The sequence below is a fragment of the Thunnus maccoyii genome, chromosome 21, assembly GCF_910596095.1.
Source record: "Thunnus maccoyii chromosome 21, fThuMac1.1, whole genome shotgun sequence".
Lineage (NCBI taxonomy): Eukaryota > Metazoa > Chordata > Actinopteri > Scombriformes > Scombridae > Thunnus > Thunnus maccoyii.
The window spans coordinates 19,443,098-19,464,704 of record NC_056553.1 but is presented as its reverse complement, the minus strand read 5'-3'; the positions used below and the strand labels follow the sequence as shown (position 1 = coordinate 19,464,704).

General features: G+C 39.4%; 1 protein-coding gene across 12 annotated transcripts in view; it reads right to left on the bottom strand.

Annotated features, from left to right (window-relative positions):
• Positions 1-21,607, bottom strand: part of col11a1a (collagen, type XI, alpha 1a) — a 119,822-nt gene that overhangs the window by 48,681 nt on the left and 49,534 nt on the right. For 10 of the 12 annotated variants that reach the window (XM_042398817.1, XM_042398816.1, XM_042398819.1 and 7 more), the window contains 23 exons: positions 20,928-21,026; positions 17,926-18,210; positions 16,985-17,050; positions 16,578-16,619; positions 16,395-16,457; positions 14,254-14,328; positions 14,017-14,100; positions 13,015-13,071; positions 11,596-11,649; positions 11,420-11,473; positions 10,288-10,341; positions 10,050-10,103; positions 8,674-8,727; positions 6,980-7,024; positions 6,705-6,758; positions 6,565-6,609; positions 5,298-5,351; positions 4,306-4,350; positions 3,719-3,772; positions 2,496-2,540; positions 2,146-2,199; positions 1,942-1,986; positions 62-115 (listed from right to left, as the gene is read on the bottom strand). In XM_042398817.1, the coding sequence (XP_042254751.1) occupies positions 62-115; positions 1,942-1,986; positions 2,146-2,199; positions 2,496-2,540; positions 3,719-3,772; positions 4,306-4,350; positions 5,298-5,351; positions 6,565-6,609; positions 6,705-6,758; positions 6,980-7,024; positions 8,674-8,727; positions 10,050-10,103; positions 10,288-10,341; positions 11,420-11,473; positions 11,596-11,649; positions 13,015-13,071; positions 14,017-14,100; positions 14,254-14,328; positions 16,395-16,457; positions 16,578-16,619; positions 16,985-17,050; positions 17,926-18,210; positions 20,928-21,026 (1,536 nt within the window). The remainder of the gene's footprint in view (positions 1-61; positions 116-1,941; positions 1,987-2,145; positions 2,200-2,495; positions 2,541-3,718; positions 3,773-4,305; positions 4,351-5,297; positions 5,352-6,564; positions 6,610-6,704; positions 6,759-6,979; positions 7,025-8,673; positions 8,728-10,049; positions 10,104-10,287; positions 10,342-11,419; positions 11,474-11,595; positions 11,650-13,014; positions 13,072-14,016; positions 14,101-14,253; positions 14,329-16,394; positions 16,458-16,577; positions 16,620-16,984; positions 17,051-17,925; positions 18,211-20,927; positions 21,027-21,607) is intronic. The other 2 variants (XM_042398821.1, XM_042398822.1) reach the window with 2 other exon arrangements.

Genomic DNA, 21,607 nt, shown 5'->3' with positions numbered 1-21,607 from the left:
GCCTGGCCATGGAGGAAGTTACTTATGTGACAGATGATATTAATTCAGACAAGCTCCTCACCCGGTCTCCTTTGATTCCCATGTCTCCCTTGAAACCTGGGAAACCATCCTCACCCTAAAATGGGACAAAAAGAAGTTAATGCATTTGTCTGTAATTGTTTGGTTATTTCATAATATTTTTATTTAACAAAATTGTTTATTTCCCACTAAGAGGCTTTGAAATTAATTATTATCTTCATTTCATTGGCAAACTCATTAAGTCTTATGACATTTTGTATTGATCGAGCATCTGTATTGGGCTCACGTTCAGTGTCACGGCCCCTCTGTGGATCACCGGATTGATGCTGCTATCTGCTGGCCATATAGTGGAACAGCACATGCAAGGTCCTCTGTGTTTAGATGTTGGTCAATGAACTCTGCTGTGTTTACATACAGTATGCTCTACACCTAGCACCTGCACCAACTGATTTGGGGAATTGGGACTGTGGATATATTGATGTAATAAACTAGATTATATATATTTAATACAACAATTTCCGAAAGGAAAGACACTGGTTTCAGTATATCTACCATACAATCAAGTTTCCATATAATGAAACCGGATAACAACTTTGTAAATTTTGTAATTGAACCAAAATTGTTAGCATCAGCTCAACAGGAATCAAATGGATGCTCAAGGACATCCAAAATAGTCAGCCAAACCTCTTACTATTTTCTTTGACACTTTCTCTTTCTAGTCTGTCACCTGTCCATGTTTTCAACCTATCTGATGCATAATGCAGCACTGAGCATGTCTGTTGCCAGAAACTCACATCACCAAGACCACACACACACACACACACCTGAGGTAAAGCACATCCTTTATTCATAACAAACCCTTTCTCTTCAAGGTTTTGGCTTTTGATTCTTTTCGCTATAAATTATTCAATAAAAAAAAAACTGATATGAATACCCGTCACTGTAGCGAGAACAACATCTCACAGTCAGATAATGGATTTTATACAGCAACATAACTGTATCGATCTCAAATAAACTTCACTGATATTAAAAGGCAGCTTACTTTAAATTCTACATGGTGACACAAACAGCCGAACACTTCAAAAGTGCTTGAGATGAATCGTAGTATTCTTTGAAAGCAGAAAGCCTTGAGCATGACAGCTTTATATTCAGCAACTGATTGAGGGTCACTCCAAGAATGTCTCTGTCTGTCTCTGGCTATCGACTGACCTGTGCATGATGCTTTCAGGCAACAAAAGCTGCCCATCCCAGCTCAAAAGAGTCAAAAGAAAGTTGGGAGGGCAGGTAGACAGCCACAGTTACAGACAGAATATCTGTGACATGAATATATTTACAGACTGTTGGCAAACTTTATTTTGCTGCCCTGACCTTCTTCACAAAGTGACATTTAGACTAAGAGATTTACAGCACATCAATTTGTTTAAACTTAGTTTTTGACAGAAATGAGCCCACTGAATTTAGGTACTTTATTTACTAAATTTAATACTTTAGAATGGAAAAATAGAAGTTTTACATATTACATTTTTAACATTTTCCAGCTACTCATTTACTGATATTCTTATGTGAGAATAATGCCAAAACAGAACATGTTAGCATGTTTATGTAGATTCAAACAGCTAAGAATTTAACCTGTATCATTACACCGAACAGTGATAGGAGCTTTTTCAAAACAGCAAAAGAGCACGTCCAAGACAAAATACAGACCTTATGAAACAAATTTCACAAATCTGAAAAAAATATGTTGCAATTGTACAGTATTTTAAATCTTTTTTTCCAATACCGTCATTGGGTATAAGATTCACCTGACACAAATGCTGAAACCTTTATGAACAGCATCTTTTATTCTGTATAGACTATAACATACACTAACTTGGGTATTAACTGAAGAAATTATGTGTAAACCATTTAGCCTTTATTTCATACCTTCTCTCCCTTTGAACCCTTCAGACCGCGGACACCGTCGGCACCCTATTGAACAAGAAACACAGATTAATTAGCAAAGAAACCAGAATAAAATAACATACAATACAGCTACACAGAAATGAAGAAAGGGGAGGACTTTCTTAACTGGTGAGGATTGATAAAGGCGGCTGGTCAATCAAATGCCTGATTAAACTCAAATCGTACCTTGACACCACGAGGGCCAGGATAACCGATAGGACCCTGTGGACCCAGTGGACCCTGGAGAGAAGAAAATAGTGCATAGTTACTGTGGTAAAGGTTTATAGTGTCATTAGCTTATCAATGCATGTGACAATTACTTACTTTGACTGTAACTTAATAGACTATGTATATATGTAGTTTTCAAGTTGTTCTTAAGTCACTAATTTTATATATTTATTGTATTTATATTTATATTACACAAAATATAATTTAACTTAGTTTATTGATGTGAATAAATATGTTTTTTGTTTGTCAAAAATGAAAAAAAAAAACAAGAACAGATCAATATACAATTCCTTTTTAAAAGCACCTACCTGTCCTCCTTTCTCTCCAGGTGGACCCTCTTTTCCAGGATGACCCTATAAAATAAGAAGTTACAGTGATTAAAAGAGCTTGTTGCAATGTTGCTTTTAAACTAGACACTCAACAGACTGAGTGGTGTGAATGAATTCATGTTATTCAGCTAGTTGATGCAATAACTCAAGATGTTGAATCATCTTTGCTAATAAGAAGTGCAGTATTTGTGCCTGTACTGGGCTTACAACCAATATCTACAGGGGAAAATATTGGGACAGTGCAGGAGGAAAACTAACAGCATGTGTTGTGTCTGTGAGTAAAGAAAAAAAAAAAAGACTTTCACTAGTGTGGTTGCTACTGGTGGTGTCAGAGTGATGGGCAGGTAGATAGGTCCATATGAACGGCTCGATACACACCCTCACACAGAGAGCTTTAGCTGCGAACACCTGGCACTTCCAATCTGAGGTGTGAGGTTGAGGCGGGGGGCTGTAAATCAGCTGACTCTGAGGCCTGGGGGCAACTAAAGGCTGCTTACCTCTTGAACTTACACACCTCTCACAGCGAGGGCAGAGAAGGAAGAATGACATGAGCGACTACAGGTCTGGAATAACCAAACTCAAAGGCGCATTATTATATTTATGCTGATGACAGATGCCGTAAGACATTTCTGAAGGCATAGTTCTGCAGCATTTCACAAGACGGCTTGGTGTTTACTGCAAAAGGGTAAACCCATCAAAACAGTCTCGTCACAGTCTACCTACATTTTATTTGCAGGATACAGTTAAATTTTTTATATGGGGATTTTTAGTAATATGAATCAGTTAGAAAACCTTTTTGGTATCAAAGGTGGCTGTTCCCTTAAGATAGCCACTGTTAATATTTTACATTTTACATTTATAAAGATTTGGAAGATTTGTAAAAAGGTTGTACACAGGTCATCTCTGTGTTGGGAATCATGGGTCGAATATATGTCAACCTTTGATTGGTGTGAAAAGAAAAATAGTGTTCAGAATATAACCACCTCTACAACCACCAGTTACTTACTCACTCAAAACTGGTTATATATACTGTATATCTGTAGGAACATCCCTGTGTTATATGCATGTTTGTGTGTATGTGTGTGTTGCCATACAGATATGTGTTTCAGTGCATAAAAAAAACAGAGTTTCAGAAACATATTTCTGTGTGTGTGTAATACTGATATACTGTATGTACGTATATAGGTGATAAGAGCACGCACAGGAGGCCCATCAGCTCCAGGTAATCCAGGCAACCCCGACCGGCCCTGAGGTCCCTGCACAAGGAAAAGAAGAAGACAAATGAGATCAAACATCAGAGGTCACAAACAGAGTACCTGCAGGTTTCAGAAAACCAAACGTAAAACATTTTATGACCTTTACACAAATTTAGGATGTGTGATTTGGGGCCAAATAAATAAAAGTGACTTAACTTTCTAACCCTGTTTTGTATCAGTCAGAGTGGACATGGAGCAAAGAATCATGTCATTACATGGTCAAAACACATCTCATATACTGAACTGAAACATTTATATTTTGTTTAACCCGTTATGATAATGTAGTTTGACTGTTCTGACTTTTTGGGAACCTGTAGGTACAGCACCATTAGAAATGGCAAGAGTTAACTTAGTCAAAAAACTGCATTACATTGAGCATTTTGTCATCCTAAATATGATTTTAGGACTTGCAATTATAAATTATTGATTACCTTCGCCTAATCAAACAATGACTTAGAGTTACCTTCTGCTATCCTTGGTGGTTTTCATTTTTTTTATATAACCGAATAGAAAAATAACAAAGGGTTACTTACTTTTTCACCAGGTGGTCCAATGGGGCCTTGAGGACCAGGAAGACCCTATGAGGTGAAGACACATTGACAGAAATGAGAGTCTGTTGCTATAGCAACAACAAGCATGCTCAAACACACACACACACACACACACACACACACACACACACACACACACGCTGTATAAATTGAGGATTTGTTGGAGCTGTAAATAGTTAAGCTGGTGAAGGAATGTTAAGCTTGTGTGTTTGTGTGTGTAATGAGGGGGGTCAGAGGACATATTAACATCTAGCATACACTTAAACATTTGTGCATGTGTTCACCTATATGCGTTTGTAGGTGGCTACTTGATGTGTGCCAGTGTTTCTGTGTGTGTGTGTGTGCGTGTGTGTGTGTGTGTGTGTGTGTGTGTGTCACAGGGTAATTTGAGGCACTGAAGCTTGCTCCAACAGGTGTGGCAGCTTCGCAGGAATTCCACCAACATGAATAAGATGCTTTCAAATGGAGCAACCCCGAAACATTCCCCCTCCCAAGATAAACCCCTGAAAAATATTTGAGAAAAATGGGTGTGTGGGGAGTGTGTGTGTGTGTGTGTACTTTTTATGTCTCCAGGGGGAGGCAGGAGGAAGAGAGTAAGGGTGGGCAGAAAGAGAGGAGGAGCAAATTCAAAAAGTCAAAATGAAGATGATTATCTGTTTTGACAGCTCAAACACCTGGAGAGATAAACAACATCAAACCATGAGAATGAAGCTGTTCAACTGCGTATTTAATTAATCAAAGGCGTACGCATCTGAGCTCCAAAGCTGTCAAATGATAAATCCAGAGTAAATCTGCTTTTCTCTGAGTTTGTGGTGTTTGTGGTATAATGTACAGACAACAGTGAGGACAAATGTGCCTGTGGTCTCTACACTGCATTCGCACATCATGGTGCATGCATCCACAATAAACATTTACTTTTGTTTTTGTCATGATTTTGTCATGGTGGTGAGACAGAGTGTGATAGACTCATTTACCTGTGTTCCAGGGATTCCCTGCTGACCGGGTGGGCCTGGTTCTCCTTGTGGTCCCTGAAAAGAGGATTGAGTCTGTCATAACAAACACTAGTCCCAGAGTAAACCTCAGCACTGTCACTAGAATTGTACACATCAATGTCAACAATTAGGTGGGTGCCATCAAACCCTCTGCCTATCAACAGGATAAATTATTATGGCAGTTTAATACATGAATCTGCTTTTTGTTAGCTAGTTACAGTGCCAAATGGACTGAATTTTAACTAGTAGAGTATAAGTCACAGACTTATATATTTGAATATTAGTGCAATACATCAAATGACAACATATATGATAAATATTGTAAATGGTCCTTTATAAATAAATGTAAAAAAGATGGGGAATAGGGCAGACATAGTATTTACTGTACCAGTCGAAACCAAACTTTAAGATAAAATCCATCACTGTGTACTCTTACTCTATTTGACATTTTCAAGCAGTCTGCTGATCAACTCATCACTTTGTGAAGAATTGTTTTGGTGTACCTTCTTCCCCTTCCCTGCCTGGTCTACTTTAATTTTAATGTCTGTCTGGTTTCCTTTCACCTAAGACTGTGAACGTTATGTATTCTACTGTGAGTTCCACAAGCAGAGTGCAAGAAAAACACCCTTACTCACATATGAACACCCATGCCATGTAGTTACTTTGGACTGTGGTCTATGTAGTCAGCTGTCAGAAATGGGAAAATCTGTCTCTTGTATGATGGATTTGTGACTGTTGAACATCAGGGCAAAATATAAGCTCAAATAAGAAGCTCTTGCTCTCTGATGAAGAGGAATACCAAATGTAGTATTCATGTTTTTCTGATAACAAACTGCACTGTAGCTTTGGTGGAAATGTCCTGTGTGATGACAAAGACTACACAAAATACATGAAAAAAGTTAAATGTATTTAAGGGCTTGAGGGTTAATTTTGCCCATAGATCAACATTTTGTCCAGTAGCTATTATCATGTAACACATATGTTGTAACACCTCTAATGTATGACAGAAAAGGCAGCACCGCAGTTTAGCATTTGATCCTTTGCTGCCTTTTAAGTGGCTACTTTCCTTCTCAGGTCCTCTGAGGCATTGGAATGACCTTTGACCTCACAGCTGTGAATCCTAAAGGACTTTTAACAGTCTAACCCTAACAGTGCAAAGTTATAGACGCAGACAGCCTCCCCAAACTCTGCAGCCTTAGGAGCTGAGGCAACATTTCAACATTTTACTGAGAGGAAGTTGTGTTTGTACCATGTTTCCTTTGGGACCAGGAGGCCCATCAACTCCAGCGACACCCTGTAAAAAACAAGTGAGAAAAGACCCGTAAATATTTCATGTCAATTATAGGGAGTGATATCAGAGGAAGGGATGATAAAGCTGATGGTACATACAGGCGATCCAGGGGGTCCTGGAGAACCACGAGGTCCCAGCAAACCTCTAGGACCCTATGAGGGATGAGACATTATTTAAAATAAAGTCAGTTTTACTCTATGCTAAATACACTGATGAATCATCTTCAGTAGGGAAATCCTGTCCCCTGGTGGATACTTTTGTCAAAGAGTGATCAGATGTCAGAGATCTTTAACAGGATTTTGTTGCAGCTTGTTGTAGTCCCACATGTTTGAGACAGCCTGATGATCTAAAAGCAACAGCAGACAAGTCTTACACTCTCGCCAGCTAATCCTCTGGGTCCGATCTCTCCATCCTCGCCCTAAGGGAAGAAAAAGACAAAAGTCAGAGTTAATTTACTGAACTGACCTTCACTAGAGAGGTTCAGTGTTTCATGCATTGTTATTTCTATACATAGACAACTGAAGGAAATACTGGCTGGAAACACTACATATCAGCTATCACTAATTATAATCAAAACATAGCAGTTCCAAAATCAGCTGTTGAAAGCCTGTATTAGTCAGGGCTTAATCTCAGCCAAACATAGCTGAATGCAGTAACAGCCCAGAGGTGGCGGTAGGGGGAGGTGGAGAGGGGTAGTTAGTTTCACAGGGAGGAAATGTTAAACACAAACCCTCCTCCTCTCCAGTTCATAGGCACTGTTCACACCTGGCATTAACATGCGTCTTAGGTGATCCGATCACCAGTGGGCGGCTCTAAGTACGTCAGTTCACACCTGGCATTAAAATGTGTCTCCACATGCGTCTTGAGTGACCACTTGTGATCGGATCTCACTTCCTCACTCTATATGCAAATAAACATGTACATTATTTCTGTTTGCGAAGACCAAATGCGGTGCAGAGGAGAGCAAAACTCGGGAGAGACTCGACGGCCAGACATTTCTCCCTAAGAACCGGCTGTGATTGTCACTAGAATGAGAATAGCTGGTCCACCTTAAAGGTCAGTCCACCTTAAGTGAGCTTGGTCAGGTTAGGCTAACCCATTGTCGCTAACTTTGGGGCTAACCAACTTCACTATCATCAGCAGGTGGGAAGCAAGACACGGGAACTTGGCTTTGGTCTTGAGGAGTTGTAGCATTTATTCACTGACAAACAGCCTAAGCTGTACACACATTGCACTGCTACATTCACAGCTATACTGCTAACTTCATACTCTCTGCTCCAGTCATCAGCCTCCTTGTAAGTTTTGCACTTTAATATGATGCTGTTGGCGCGTGAATGAGAACGCACTTCCAGTAACGCAGAGGACATCAGTTGAGTAGGCCATCCTTCAGTGTAGCCCCTGACACATTGTGATCTGAGCGATCGGATCTCAATGCATCCTCAATGCGTCTTGGGTGCATTCACACCTGTTCACACCTGAGCTTTCCACTTATGATTGGATCACCCAAGACACATTTTAATGCCAGGTGTGAACAGAGCTATAGTCTCAACCCAGCTGCCACTGCCTGAGGGCTGACCTGGTGGCCACAGCTGATGGCAAACTGAATATGTCAGTGGTTCACCTAAGTTCAGTGCAATTTTCTTAAAGGACCAGTAAGTTTAGTGGCATCTAGCGGTGAGGTTGGAGATTGCAACCAACTGAATACCCCTCCCCCTCTCCTTCCAAGCATGTAGGTGAACCTACGGTGGCCGCGAAAGTCATGCAAAACGTGAAAGGCCCTCTCTAGAGCCAGTGTTTGGTTTGTCTGTTCTGGGTTACTGTAAAAACATGGTGGTGCAACATGGCGGCCCCATGAAAGAGGACCCGCACCCTATGCAGATATAAAGGGCTCATTCTAAGGTAACGAAAACACAACGGTTCTTATTTTCAGGTGATTATACACTAATTCAAACATACTTATGAATATTATATTCCATTTCTGTCAAGTCTGTTTTACTAGATGCCACTAAATTCTACACACCTTTAAAATTTGTAAAGGATATTTTATTTACAAGAGAAAGTACTTACTCTCTGTCCATCCTCTCCAGGGGCACCTACGGGTCCCATTGGCCCTGGCTCTCCCTGAGAAAGAGAGAGAAAGAAAGGGAATAAGAGAGAGAAGAGAAAGAGATACAGATTTCGATTTTTTTGTTTGTTTTTGTGACCAAATGTTTTATTATTATTTGAACCAAAGAAATGTAGACTAGATTTTATGAAGTGACCAGACCATGGTGTTTCATTCTTGGTTAAAAAAATTGGAAGCAGTCAGTTTTAGGCTTGTTACATCTGTGTTCATTTTTCTTTCTTCTTTATTAAATATATTCTCATATTGGACAAATCATGCATCGTTTTGCCTTTTTCTCTGTATGCTACTTTTATTTGGAAAAGTCTTACTATGCTGTAATCTATGCCTTATGTCATACCTTTCATTTAAACTGTGACACTTGTGAACGTTTTTGGTTGATTTAAAACCTTTTGTTTCTCCATTTTTATGAATTGCCTGATTATTTGTGCTTCATTTGTGATATCTGCTATTGCATTTGCAAAATATGAAGAGTCTAAAGATTACCCTCTTCTACAACAGACTGGTTCATTAAATTGAGGTGAAAGATATACCTATTCAAAACCATAAAACAGATGTGGAATTACTGGTAGAGTGCATCAGGCTGATGCAGTCTGCAATAAAAATGCATACAACTTCAATTTGGTTTCATTTATCCTCCACGCTGAAGTAATTTCTGCCAGTCTTCTTTGTTAAATGTGGTTCATTTTACCAACTTGGAATGCATCAAATACGGTTACCTGGCTTCAGTAAATCTTTCCATGTGGTTATGAGCAGGTACATTAGTGAAATGACACAAATTATAACTTCTTATTAAATTGTTCCCAACATGACATTGCAAGTATTCACTCATCACACTGAAATTTAAGGAGCTTTTTCAACATTGTGATCTTACACAGATATTGAAATTCAAAACTTGGCTGGTGACAGCAGCCAAATATATTTCATTACATTCAAAACCTTTGCCATCGAAAAGATACCCAACCTTTCGTTAAACATTGTAATCTAAGATGACAAATCCCCAATAACCCCCCAATAATAGAGGTTTTTGTTTTAATGCAAGTTTTGTGACTTATCACATGAAAGCAACAATGTTTTGCCCATAGGCTTAAAAACATTTAGAGGAGTTGTTTCTCAGGGAAACAACATTCTGTTGTTCAGTAGGACTCCTTCAAAATCTGGTTCATTACACTCTTAATGGGCAAATCTCAAAACTATTCAAATTCAGTGGATCTGCAACAGTAGAGGACTAAAAAGCTGTTGTTTGAGAACATCACAATTCTATATTTTTTATACATGATTTTGACAAACTAAATAGCTGATGTCAACCTATTGTACTCACCCTGTGTCCCTTCTCACCAGGCAGTCCGGGGAGTCCATCAAAGCCTCGGTCACCCTGTATTGAAACACAGCAGGTGATGTCATCAGACCATACAACATTGACAGACCAACAGATCAAACTCATCATCATCACTGTAGTATGCAGGGAGCAATGCTTTACAAAAAGACAAGACTTTCACGATTTCTAATTTGTAGATAGTGGCATAAACATGAAATGGCAGAGAATTGGCATTTGGTACCTTGGAGCCTGGCTCTCCGGGCATCCCACGGGCACCGTCGGCTCCGGCACGACCCTTAGAAACAGCAGCAGAAAGATTAGACATATACATAGAGACTGACATGTTGCTACAAAGTGCCCTTAATTTTGGATATAAATCTGTTGTCAAATAATCACTCTGTGCGCTGGGGGTCATGCAGGTGATATGTTGTAGTGTGTAGACCAGTAATAAGAAAAATTAGATATTTTAAATCAGAAAACAACTGAGTATGCAGTCTGAAGCAGTAGACAGTATTGGCACCACAGAACCACCAGTAGAATAGAAATAATGCTGACTAACACAAATAATTGTCAGAAAATATTAAATAGCAATTAAAAAAAAAAAAATCAATTAAGCAATCAGGAGGTAGAAGTGGAACTGGGAAGGCTGGGAATTATCTATAAAGCTTCCTGCCAGCTTTCAATTGTAGAAGAGAAGTCATTAGATCTATCTATTTATTTATCTATCTATCTATTCTTGTTATTCTTAAACAAGAATAACATATATTTCTTAGACACTGATGTTATATTCTGTTGCAGTGATGATTAAACCGTCCTTCTTCTCTTCACCTTAGTTGCTTTAATAGTTTTTCTTTTGAGGGATGCAAGAAAAATCTGGTCTCATATGACAGAAGATGAGTGGTTTATAAGCAAACACTTACGTGAGCAATTTTCTTTATCACATTTTGTGACATTAAAAATCAGCTAGTGTCTCACATTTGACCCATGAATCAAGCTTGTATTACTAATTTGCCTATGACTGGTTTATGTTTATTAGTAACCAACTAGGTCAAGACATTTGGCCCTGTAGAGTGACTGCACTGTGACACTAATTGCGCCCTACATCCGTAGCCAGTTTTCCCATTTTGGCATTTTCAGACAGATTAACTGGCCGGCCATTGATCCGAGGATTGGAGGCAGCGCAGGCTTTTAAGCACATATCAAGCAATTGTTTGTTGGACTGGAAATAAGCCTCTCAGCGTTTGAGCAGTGACCACAAGTACAAACAACCGCACAAGCTCACGCACACAACAATAAACACAGAGGCATGTGAGCACACACACATACACACACACAGAGCAGTGAGAGTGGACCGGGTCATTGAGTTCGCTTACCCTTTTGCCAGGTTTACCAGTTTGTCCTGGAGGCCCTTGGATGCCACGGGGACCCTGTGCAGACACATGAGGACCATTTAGTGACCAACATGTTCTAGATTATTAACCTGAGATGTGGCCATCAGCAGCTGATGAGGGATATTTTATGCATCATAGGAGCATCACTTCTTTCTCACCTGAGGACCAGGGTCTCCACCTTCACCTTTCTGTCCATTAGAACCAGGTAGACCCTGAAGAGGGAGAACACAAACCAAACATGTATACATTTCAACATTTCATTAAAACTGTGACACAAGCAGTTTGTTGCAGGACAGATGGGTTAAAAAAACTAGTGTTAAGGAAACAGCAGATGGCGATATTTATCTTAATATGCGCATTCTTTTTGTGTGTTCAGAAATCCACATGATTCCTCTTACTACAGATGCATGAGCTACCTGGTTACTCAAGTGAAGACACTGTCAATAGGGTCCTTTAAATTCTTATCAAATCTGTTGCTCCACTCTGATTGCTTTTATGAAATGATGGTTTGGGTGAAGCTGGCACAAACAGTACTGTTCATTTGGATGCTACAGGTTTGTTATAAGCATATAAATTAATAGCATCAGCTTGAACAGGTTTGTGAAATTATCCTGATAGCTCAAAATCAACATCTGAAGCATAAAATGAAGTGACATGAACATACAGGCAAATTAACACAGCTGGGTGCCCTGTGGCATATACGTATATATACTTTAGTCTAAAAATGCAATGCTAAATTGTTGGTCTAGGCAGAGATTTTGGGCATACTGTATACTTTAATCTGTCTGCAGACAAATATGGATTCAAAGATAGTGATTTGGCAATTACAGACATACATTTAGCATCATAAATAGCTCAACTGTCTGAAATTCTGGGTTTTATACAAGTACTGCACTAAATCAAGAAAGGGAACATTTTGGTGAGATACATTTGCAGCAGATAAAACTCACAAATCCTCATCTCATCCACTGTTTTGTGTCTACATATTGCCATATCATTTCAGATCATTAAGCTTGGCCTTTAGCTTGTGAAGGGCAGACTTAACAGAGGGTAGTTCTTCGTGTCTTTTGTAGGGCCTTTTCCTGCAGATAAATAGTGGATCATGTATCAACAAGCCTGAGAGAGAGGAGGGGGGATGAACCAACAACAGAATGAAATTTCTTGGCAACTGGTAGCACCTAGATAGTAACAGACAAGCATTGTGGCCACTGAGCCACCAAGTGCTGATGCAACAACATTTCCAAACAAGTAATCTGGTTTGTATTGTTTGTCTCTTCCAATTATTTTTTCAGAGGAAATATTAAAAAATATTAACATATGGCTGACACTTTTCCTCAGGCAATATTGAATTGACAGCACATTACAGACACACCGACTGAGATTATGACATAATGGGAAAAAATGTTATGCTATGTTGCCAAAAAGGTAAAGGGGCCACATTCCTAATTATATATGGTTTTCACTCACCTGGCCCCCCAGTTTATTGTATTTTCTTTTTTTTTTTAGTTGAAAGGAACAGGAATGGGATATGTGAAGACAGTGTTGGCAAAAAAAGAAGAAAAAAACAAGAGACTCACCACTGGCCCTGATCTTCCTGTCAAACCCATTGGCCCTGGGGGTCCCCTCATAGCCAGCTGCAGGGCAGACACAGATAAGCACACAGACCAAATTCCACTTAGTAAAGAAATTAATTCAAAGCAATGTATTACCATATTTGAGGAAAAATTATCTACATACAGTACAGTACAGCACACAGTACGTATTACATGTACAGGTTTGTACATGTTCTATTTTTCAAACACTGTTTTGCTTCAGTTTTATGCATACATGTAACACCTTAATTGCTTTTTATACCTTATGTCCTATGCTGAATTGAATCTGTGATTTTCTCTTGGTTTTATCAATATCTGGAGTGGAGTGTGTTATGTGTATGTTGTTTTATGACAGAATACAATCTAATTAAAATCAGAGTGTTATGATTTGTTTTACTTTGGTGGTATCCATTATTTTCTAAGAGCTGCTGTAACTTTTGAAGTGGTTTTACATGTTGCCAAATTTTCCATACTGTACAAATTCTGGATGATTATCTTATTACTATCTTACCTATCAAGGATTAGCACACTCATAGATAGATTTCCACACTTCATATCTTTGTTCACTGGGGTGTAATTAATACGGGATAACAGGCAGAATCCACCAAGACTCCTAAATACCAAGGCCAAACCAAAATCCAACTCCTCTCCCACATAAACACAAAAACATTTTGTACACCTGTTGGTGTAGCCCACCCGCAGGTTGAGAGCCTCCAGAGTATTTTTAACAGTCTCTCCTGTCTGTCCATCTGTTCATAGTGGCCTTTTTATGTTGTTGCTCTTCAGCCTGCTCGGCATGTCTCCTTTTAGTCTTGCAAGGCCGACGAAACTCAGCGTACCCCCCTCCTCTCCCCACCAAAATACTGTCTCCTTCATCCTTCCCCTCCTTTCTCCCTACAGCTGTGTGCAGGGAGCAGGGCGGGGGTGGGGGTTTGTCCAGGGCCTTTTGGCTCCCCAGTGGCTTGTTTAATGTCCTTGTCTACTTACTCTGGCCTGGGAGAGGATGGCTTGGGCTTGGGCTTCTTGGGCCGACACCACTGGACCCTTCTCACCATCTCCACCGAAACGGAACTGTTTGACACACACAAACATTTAAAAAGTTACTCAGTCTGTTTAGCCATGGTTCCTCATTGCTCAGTACACAAGAAATGAGTCTGGTTAGGGGATTATACGATAAAAAAAAGTGGCTGATATGTGTTTTGTTGAATTATTCTGAGCACTTACTGGCAGCATCAGCATTGTACCAGGGGGACCTGGCAAACCATCAGCACCAGGCAGACCAGCACGACCAGGAGGACCCTGAAATACAGAGGAGACACAACCAGATTATAAAATGATCAACTGTATGAGAACTTTAAAAACAACAATTGAATGATGGAGATTTTGATTTAGTCTTCCTCCAGTGGCTCCTTTGTGATAATTAAATAACACAATACAGAATGCAGCTTGTGTACATGTACTGTTATCACATGTAAACTTAAGTAGAAAAGCTATATTAATAATTTGTGAGGTCTTAACTAAGGTTGCTTTACTGCCTATTCCTTTTCTGTTGGCTCTGTAACATCACAACACTAATATGAACATGTTGTGGCTTCAAGGTAATAACATTTACATCTGGGTTGAATTTTAAGAATTTATGATGGTGTAGATCACTCGCTTTGAAAAATGTACAACAAAATGTAGACAAATGACAGAATATATAAACATATGTATCCAAATACTGATTATACAAATAAATACTTTGAAAAATGTGCCTGATCTTGAGATATTTTGAATCTTGAAACTGTGCCATTTAATACTTAAATGGTAACAGCAGCAGTAATATGAAATGAACACAAACACAGTGACAGACTGTCACATATCCACACACCACAAACCGCACACTAGCAGAAACACAGATGGGGCAGTACATGCTGGAGGTGTGTTGTTTGTTAGTTTGATTAACATGTGCTCCTCCTCCTCCAGCACACATAGACTGGTCCTGTCCATCTGTAAGCCATGCCACTATCTAAATTTCAAAACAAATATTCCTTTCCATGAAAGCTGGTGTAAATGTGTCTGTGTTTGTGTTTGTGTTTGTGTGTGTGTGTTTGTGTGTGTGTGTGTGTGTGTTGCATTTCTGTGGAACACAGAGTCCAATGAGCAAAGCATTAAATATAGACACTTCTTACCAAGGGAAACCAGGTGCAAAAATGATTCCTCATCTTACAACCGTCGAGAATTTGACCATGATAACTGACTTGTTAAAACTCACTTTTATGTCTCATCTTCAAGGATTTGTATGGAATTATTTGTCACAGTGCTGAATCACAATGCTAAAGTATGCAATAATGCATGAGCAACAAGAAAGAGTGAGAAAAAATGGATGAGGCCTTGGTCTATAATGCCACAACAAAAAAAAGTCTTTATTTTCTATATTGAGATTCCTTTGAGTGATTATTGTGTGTTTAAATTGACATTCACTCTTTGAAGTTTGTAATCAGTTTAAGCTATGGTTAGTATATTTTCACCATGTTGAGTGAAGCACTCAAATTATGTTTGAGATGTCCCAACATACAGTTTTGGTGGGCATCTGCCAATCAAAAACTTGATGTGGGCCATGTAGTGCCTGGATACAAATTTTGGGGGTATTAAACTAGCACACCACATTTTTGCAGACTGGTCACCTTACCAATTAAGTCATAAGTATGAACACACTAAAATCCTGTCTAGAGCATTGGCTGTGGTGTTGCATGCTAACACTTAATAGTAAGCAACTAGCATGATCTCAAAAAACAGGAGCTATTAATTTTGGCACTACTAGAGATATAACATAATTAAACTGAAACAACATGCAGCTAAGTGAAAAACTTTGGTGTAGGAGATTGGTAAACCTTCACATAAAACATACACAACTGTTATTTGACACAACAGTCTTTGCATAGTTCACCAGAGTCATTGATCATCACCAGTTTCATTTTGGCTTGATTTCTTGGTCTCCCTACATTTTAACTTGACTTTTCCTTGACTTAACAGTCAATAACGGTCAGTAAGCTGACTAATACGACAAATTTACTAGAAGCTCTGTGTATTTCTTTTGTGTATAAATACCTTTGTCATCACAGACTAGTCTCTTGTTTATTCTAAAATGTGTACAATAGCATTTCCTGCTATGTGGTCTTCAACAGGCCATACTGTATACATAGTCTAATTAAGTATATAGACTACTCAGTACTATATATACAGTATGAGTCAGTTTCTTCTACATTGTCCCATATGGCTGTACAATATAAACAACTAAGATACAAGTAACACACATAATATCCATAATATACATACATTAAAAGAAACATGTTGCTGGTTTGGGGACATAAATAGCAACTCACCCTGTCACCAGGATCTCCAGCAGGTCCTGGGGGTCCTTGTAGGCCTGAGGGACCTGGAAGACCCTAAAAAGACACAGCCAAGTCAGCAGACCACCAGCATGCCCGAACATTTAATCATTATGTTTAGGTACAAAACACTGACTTTTGTTGACTTGTTTTTTTTTTTCTTTAACATATACTCACAGCTGGGCCGGGGGGTCCTGGTGGTCCTTCAATCAGCATGCCCTTGAAAAAACAAACATACTGTTTAACACCATGAATGCTTTCCTGTGAGGTAACAGTGCTACAGAAAAGTGATGAGTAATGAGTGAACAAATTCTGAGTAAAAGTAAGCTGCAATTTTATGTTTCTGATTAGTGTTTTTAATGGATCTTAAAAAGAGTGTTTGCTCGATTTGTGCAATCTTAGTTTAACAGTTGACTTTATTACACTTGGTTTTAGATTATTTATGATTTATAGTAACAGAAAGAGAGTTCCAGCTCATGAAAAAAAATGATATCTTACTCTGAAGCAGAATAATTTGAGCTAAAATGGCATGTAATCATGATCACATCACTTTAGTACATCAGCATTGAGTTATGGAGCCTTACAGGTTCAATCACAGCTGGCTCGCCCTTTTCTCCCTTCTGGCCAAAGGCTCCTGCAGCACCAGCAACCTGCAGTTACAAAGAAAGCACAGAGGTGACAGTCTTCACACTTCAGTTACAGTCCACAGGTGAATGATAGCAATGATGAGCAATGACAACTAAGGAGGCAGTTAAGGCCAGTGAAAAGAGTGTTGGAACAAATTTTACTCAATCAATCAATATCGTATATTGAGTTGAGGCAGAGAGTGAATCAAGAATAAGAATAACACAAAGTGTGATGACAAAACAGGCAAAATGTTAGTCGTAATGAGCAAGAATGGACCTCTATTCTATATGCTTGAAATGGAGCAATGCTGTCATTGCATTGCCATTGTGCAGTGTGGCTAATGGTGACCAAATAAAACAACATTAAACACCAACAGATTATTGTCATGCAAACCTCACAAAATAACACAAACAGATGTAGAGACATAGAAAGACAATAAGAGATATTGCCCTATGATGTAACGTTTCTCTTCTTTGTGCACAACTGAAAATGTATATATAGAGTGCAGGTTGGGTCAACATACACTGATTGAAGGCTGTGTGTGATGAAGATGAAGTTAAAAGAAGAAAATGCTTGAGTGTGAATGATTTCTGTACTTGTGCACACATTGTAGAGTATGTCAGAATCTCCCAAATTATGAAGTATTCAGTTACGCCCTTTCAAACAAAACAGAGATGCATGCATTGTCTGTATCATAGATGTCAGTCATTAAATCACCAGTCACAGACAGCTGTAAGACAGAGAGGCATTTACTGACTCCACACTCAATATGTCAATGACACATTTCCCATGCCAAGCAACCGACCAGAAAGGCGTGCACTGGAAGACGGAATGATTCCCTAGCACGTGCCGTTCATGCACACACCCCTCAGTCACCAAGTCAGGGTGTGGTACTTACGGTGCTTTCAGAAACGTCGGTTTCAGCAGCAACCCCAGGCCCCACCTCATCATCGTAGGACGCCGTGGGTTTGGATGGGGCTGTGCCATACTCATCATATGCCCCGTAATCATACAACCTGTTGTCAACCTCGCCCATGTCATACTCCTTTAGGTCATATTCCTTAAAGTCATATGGTTCTGCACCAGTGTCCACGTTATCCACCGTTTCTGGGACAATGGTGGGCTCCGGAGCATTGGCAGTGGCCTCTGTGACATAATCACCAAAGGCATCCTCCTCCACAGCCTTTCAGGTGTTACCCAAGCGAAGAAGGGGGAAGTAATGGTGAGCAACCAAGGAAATAAGGATGTTAGTGTAGCAGTTGAGGCAATAGTCTACTTTTAGATGTTATTAAAGCAGAATGCAAATAAATTCAGCATGGTATGCAAAACAATGTGTAAAATAGCAGCGGCAACACCTTATTTATTCCAAAATATAGCAATTTTAAGTTATGTTGGAGGAACAGCTAAAATTCAGTCACTGAGAACATGGTAAAAATCACAAATGAGTGAACTTCAGTAGTGCAGTGATCACTCAGCACACCTTAGTTCAGTAAAACAGACACATTATAACACGACGGAATAAATAAAGTGTTACCGTTATGACTGAATAAAATCATTATCAACTCTGACAATCAAAAGGCTGTTAATCATATATGTCGAGACAGACTTTTTGTTATCTCAGCCTTCTTTTCTTCTTTATCATATAACCATACATGATGTACTGATATTGACAGTAAAGGAAGGCTGAAATAAATGTCTGAAATGACACTTGCAGCATTTTGCATGAACATCAAATGAATCATTAGATTGTGGCTCTGCAAATATACAGAGTGCATCAGGACACACAACAAAAATTTGAATTTGTTAGTGAACATTTATATTTTGATGCCACCTGTGAGTTTACAATGGTGCACTCTGTATTTTGCACAAGTACTACAACCACAATCCCTTGGCACAATTGTTTCTTTCATTCCAAACTGTGATCACTATGGATTTAGCTTTGGAGAGCAACAAACTGGATGCAATTACACAGTTATTATTGGCAGTACTCCATCTTCCCAAATTATACATTCAAAACTGCCTGTATAATCACACCCACGTTGTCAAACGCTGCAGGAGACAATGCAAGTTCATAGCTGGCTGTGAGGAGATTTTGGTTTGTTGATCATAGTTCTTAAAGAGATAATTAGCAGAACTAGTGATCAAAACCAATCTTATTATGTGATGGACAATAGGGCATATATTTTCAAACAGATAATCTGCAGTATCATTTAATGTCATTGGTATGGGCTCTGCCATTATCAACTTCTTTTAATACTGGATAAGGCTGCAAGTCTCTCCTTCTCTTTGTGTGGGTAATAAAAACAGACAAGCCTATGTGACTGAGGCAACATTTCTCAGCAAACAGCACTGTATCTAAATGTTAGAAAACACATGTTTGGCTCTTGGTAAAGGAGCACATGTTACTTCACTAAAAGATTGAGTGGTTCTTATTAAAGGGTGGGCCAATGAATCTCGAAGCCACATGTTGCCAGAACAAAAGCCTCTTTATTATCTCAAATATTAAAGGGGACCTATAATGTTCAATTCCAGCACTATATTTTTATTCTGGGACTCCACTAGAGTATCTTTCCATGATTGACAGTTCAAAAAACTCCTTATTTAACTTATATTGGCCCTTTACGCAGCCCCTCAGTTCAGCCTCTCTCTCTAACAGGCAGTCTCAGTTCCTGTGTCTTTAAGGCCCGCCTCCTGATGAGCCCACTCTGTTCTGATTGGCCAGCTTTCCAGAAGTCTGCTGAAGGGCAGCCGTAGTCGTGTTAAGTTACTCCCAATGAAAACCCAACATTTCCTGCTTTTATCGCTTCATACTAAAAGCTTTTAAATTACTAAATTACAGGAGATTTTTATTGTCCGAATTAGCACTGAATTAGCAGAGCTTCGTTAGCGGCACTAAAAAGCAGTCGACACAACATCTGGCATCTGGACATTGGAGCTCTCTGTTTAGCGGCTCAGTTAGAAATAATGCAGGGAGGAACAGTACAAGCTGAAATAGCTACAGTGATAATGATGTCTGATGAAGAGCTGCAGACGACTAGCACACCTCCAACAGGTAAACAACTTATTTTACTTTGCTGTGTTGTGTAATGGAAAAACACTCACAGCGTGCCAGCTCAACTCGAGTCATGGCTAAGTGTGTCTACCCCCAAAACAATGGAAAAATGCCCTATATTAGTGAAGCGGAGCAGTGAACTCGCATGCCATGTGAGAGGTAGATGACCATATAAAGAAATCCATCACGAGCTGACATCGGCTCGGGCTGAACGTAGAAAAATCAGTTGGAAACTGAGCATTCAGAGTAGTCTGAGGCACGTGCTTTTTGCTCACAGGGATTACTTCTACATACATTTACCTCATTATTTTGACACTTTGGCCACATTTAATATGAACATCCGACATTGACTGAATATAAGGAAAAGCATAATAGGTCCCCTTTAACATACAGAAAGTATGGCAGTTTCTGATAGAATCATCTCAGAGAGCCCATAGTATCGCATAACTTAAACTCATAATTGGTTCAGCTGAACAATCGAACAGTGATGTGCCAAACACAGATTTTTTTCTGCAGCCTTAGCCAAAATTGATTGACATGACATTGACATGACATTGACATCCACTGCATTATTTTCTAAAGATGCAATGCATCCCAAGAATCTGCTTGGTGTTTGCAGTGGAACAAGTGGGTGGTAGCTTTTAAACAATTTTAAAAATTCCCTGTCCATCAGTTCTACCACACAACAAAATCTTATTAATTCAACAGACACATCCATGCCTTTGAATGGTTGTGTCTTTGTCATTTCATACCAGGTATTTCCTTGGGCAAAATCGTCCTGGATAACATTTCCGAAAACACCTTAACACTGTTTCTTAAAAGTAGATGAGAATGAAGATGAAAATTACCTCCATGGGTCCACTCGTGGCAAAGGGGGACTGAGTTTGAGTACCATCTACAGTTCCGTAGTCAATGTCTGTATTGTAATCTCCTTCTACATTGTTTAGCTGAGTCATGTTGAAAAAAGGAAAGAAGAATAAAGCGAGGGTTAACACAGAGGCGCTCAAACCACAGGTTGTTTGCTAGGGGTCCTCTCAAGCTGGCTACAGACTCTGCTACTTCTACACGGAAGAGGTTAGGGAGCTCTCAGTCTACCATCATAGATTTTCCCTTCAAAATTCGGGGAAGGAAGATCTTGATGGGATTTGGTCTTTTCTTTACATGAACGTTTACCCTAAAATTGCCTCCGGGTCGTGCCGGCGCTGTCGCCTGGTAGCCAGGCATCTGTCGCTTCTTCTTAGTGGCAAACTTTTTAGCTGGTGATTTTTTGGCAGCCAAGAACTTTAAGGGCTTGGCCTTAGTTTTACTGAGGGACTTTCTGGTCCTCTTCTTTTTCATGGAGACACTACGTTTCTTTCTCTGGAAGAGGTGGCGGCGACAAAGAACACCAAGACAAACATGGAACATTCAAAAGTGGAAATGATTTAAAGGCACAATCCGCGACTGATGTACAGAGTCTTTTCTACTTCAACTGTCAGAGCCCATGTGCTCCACTTTCAAGTAGCAGCCCATGTAGTTGATGTGCATG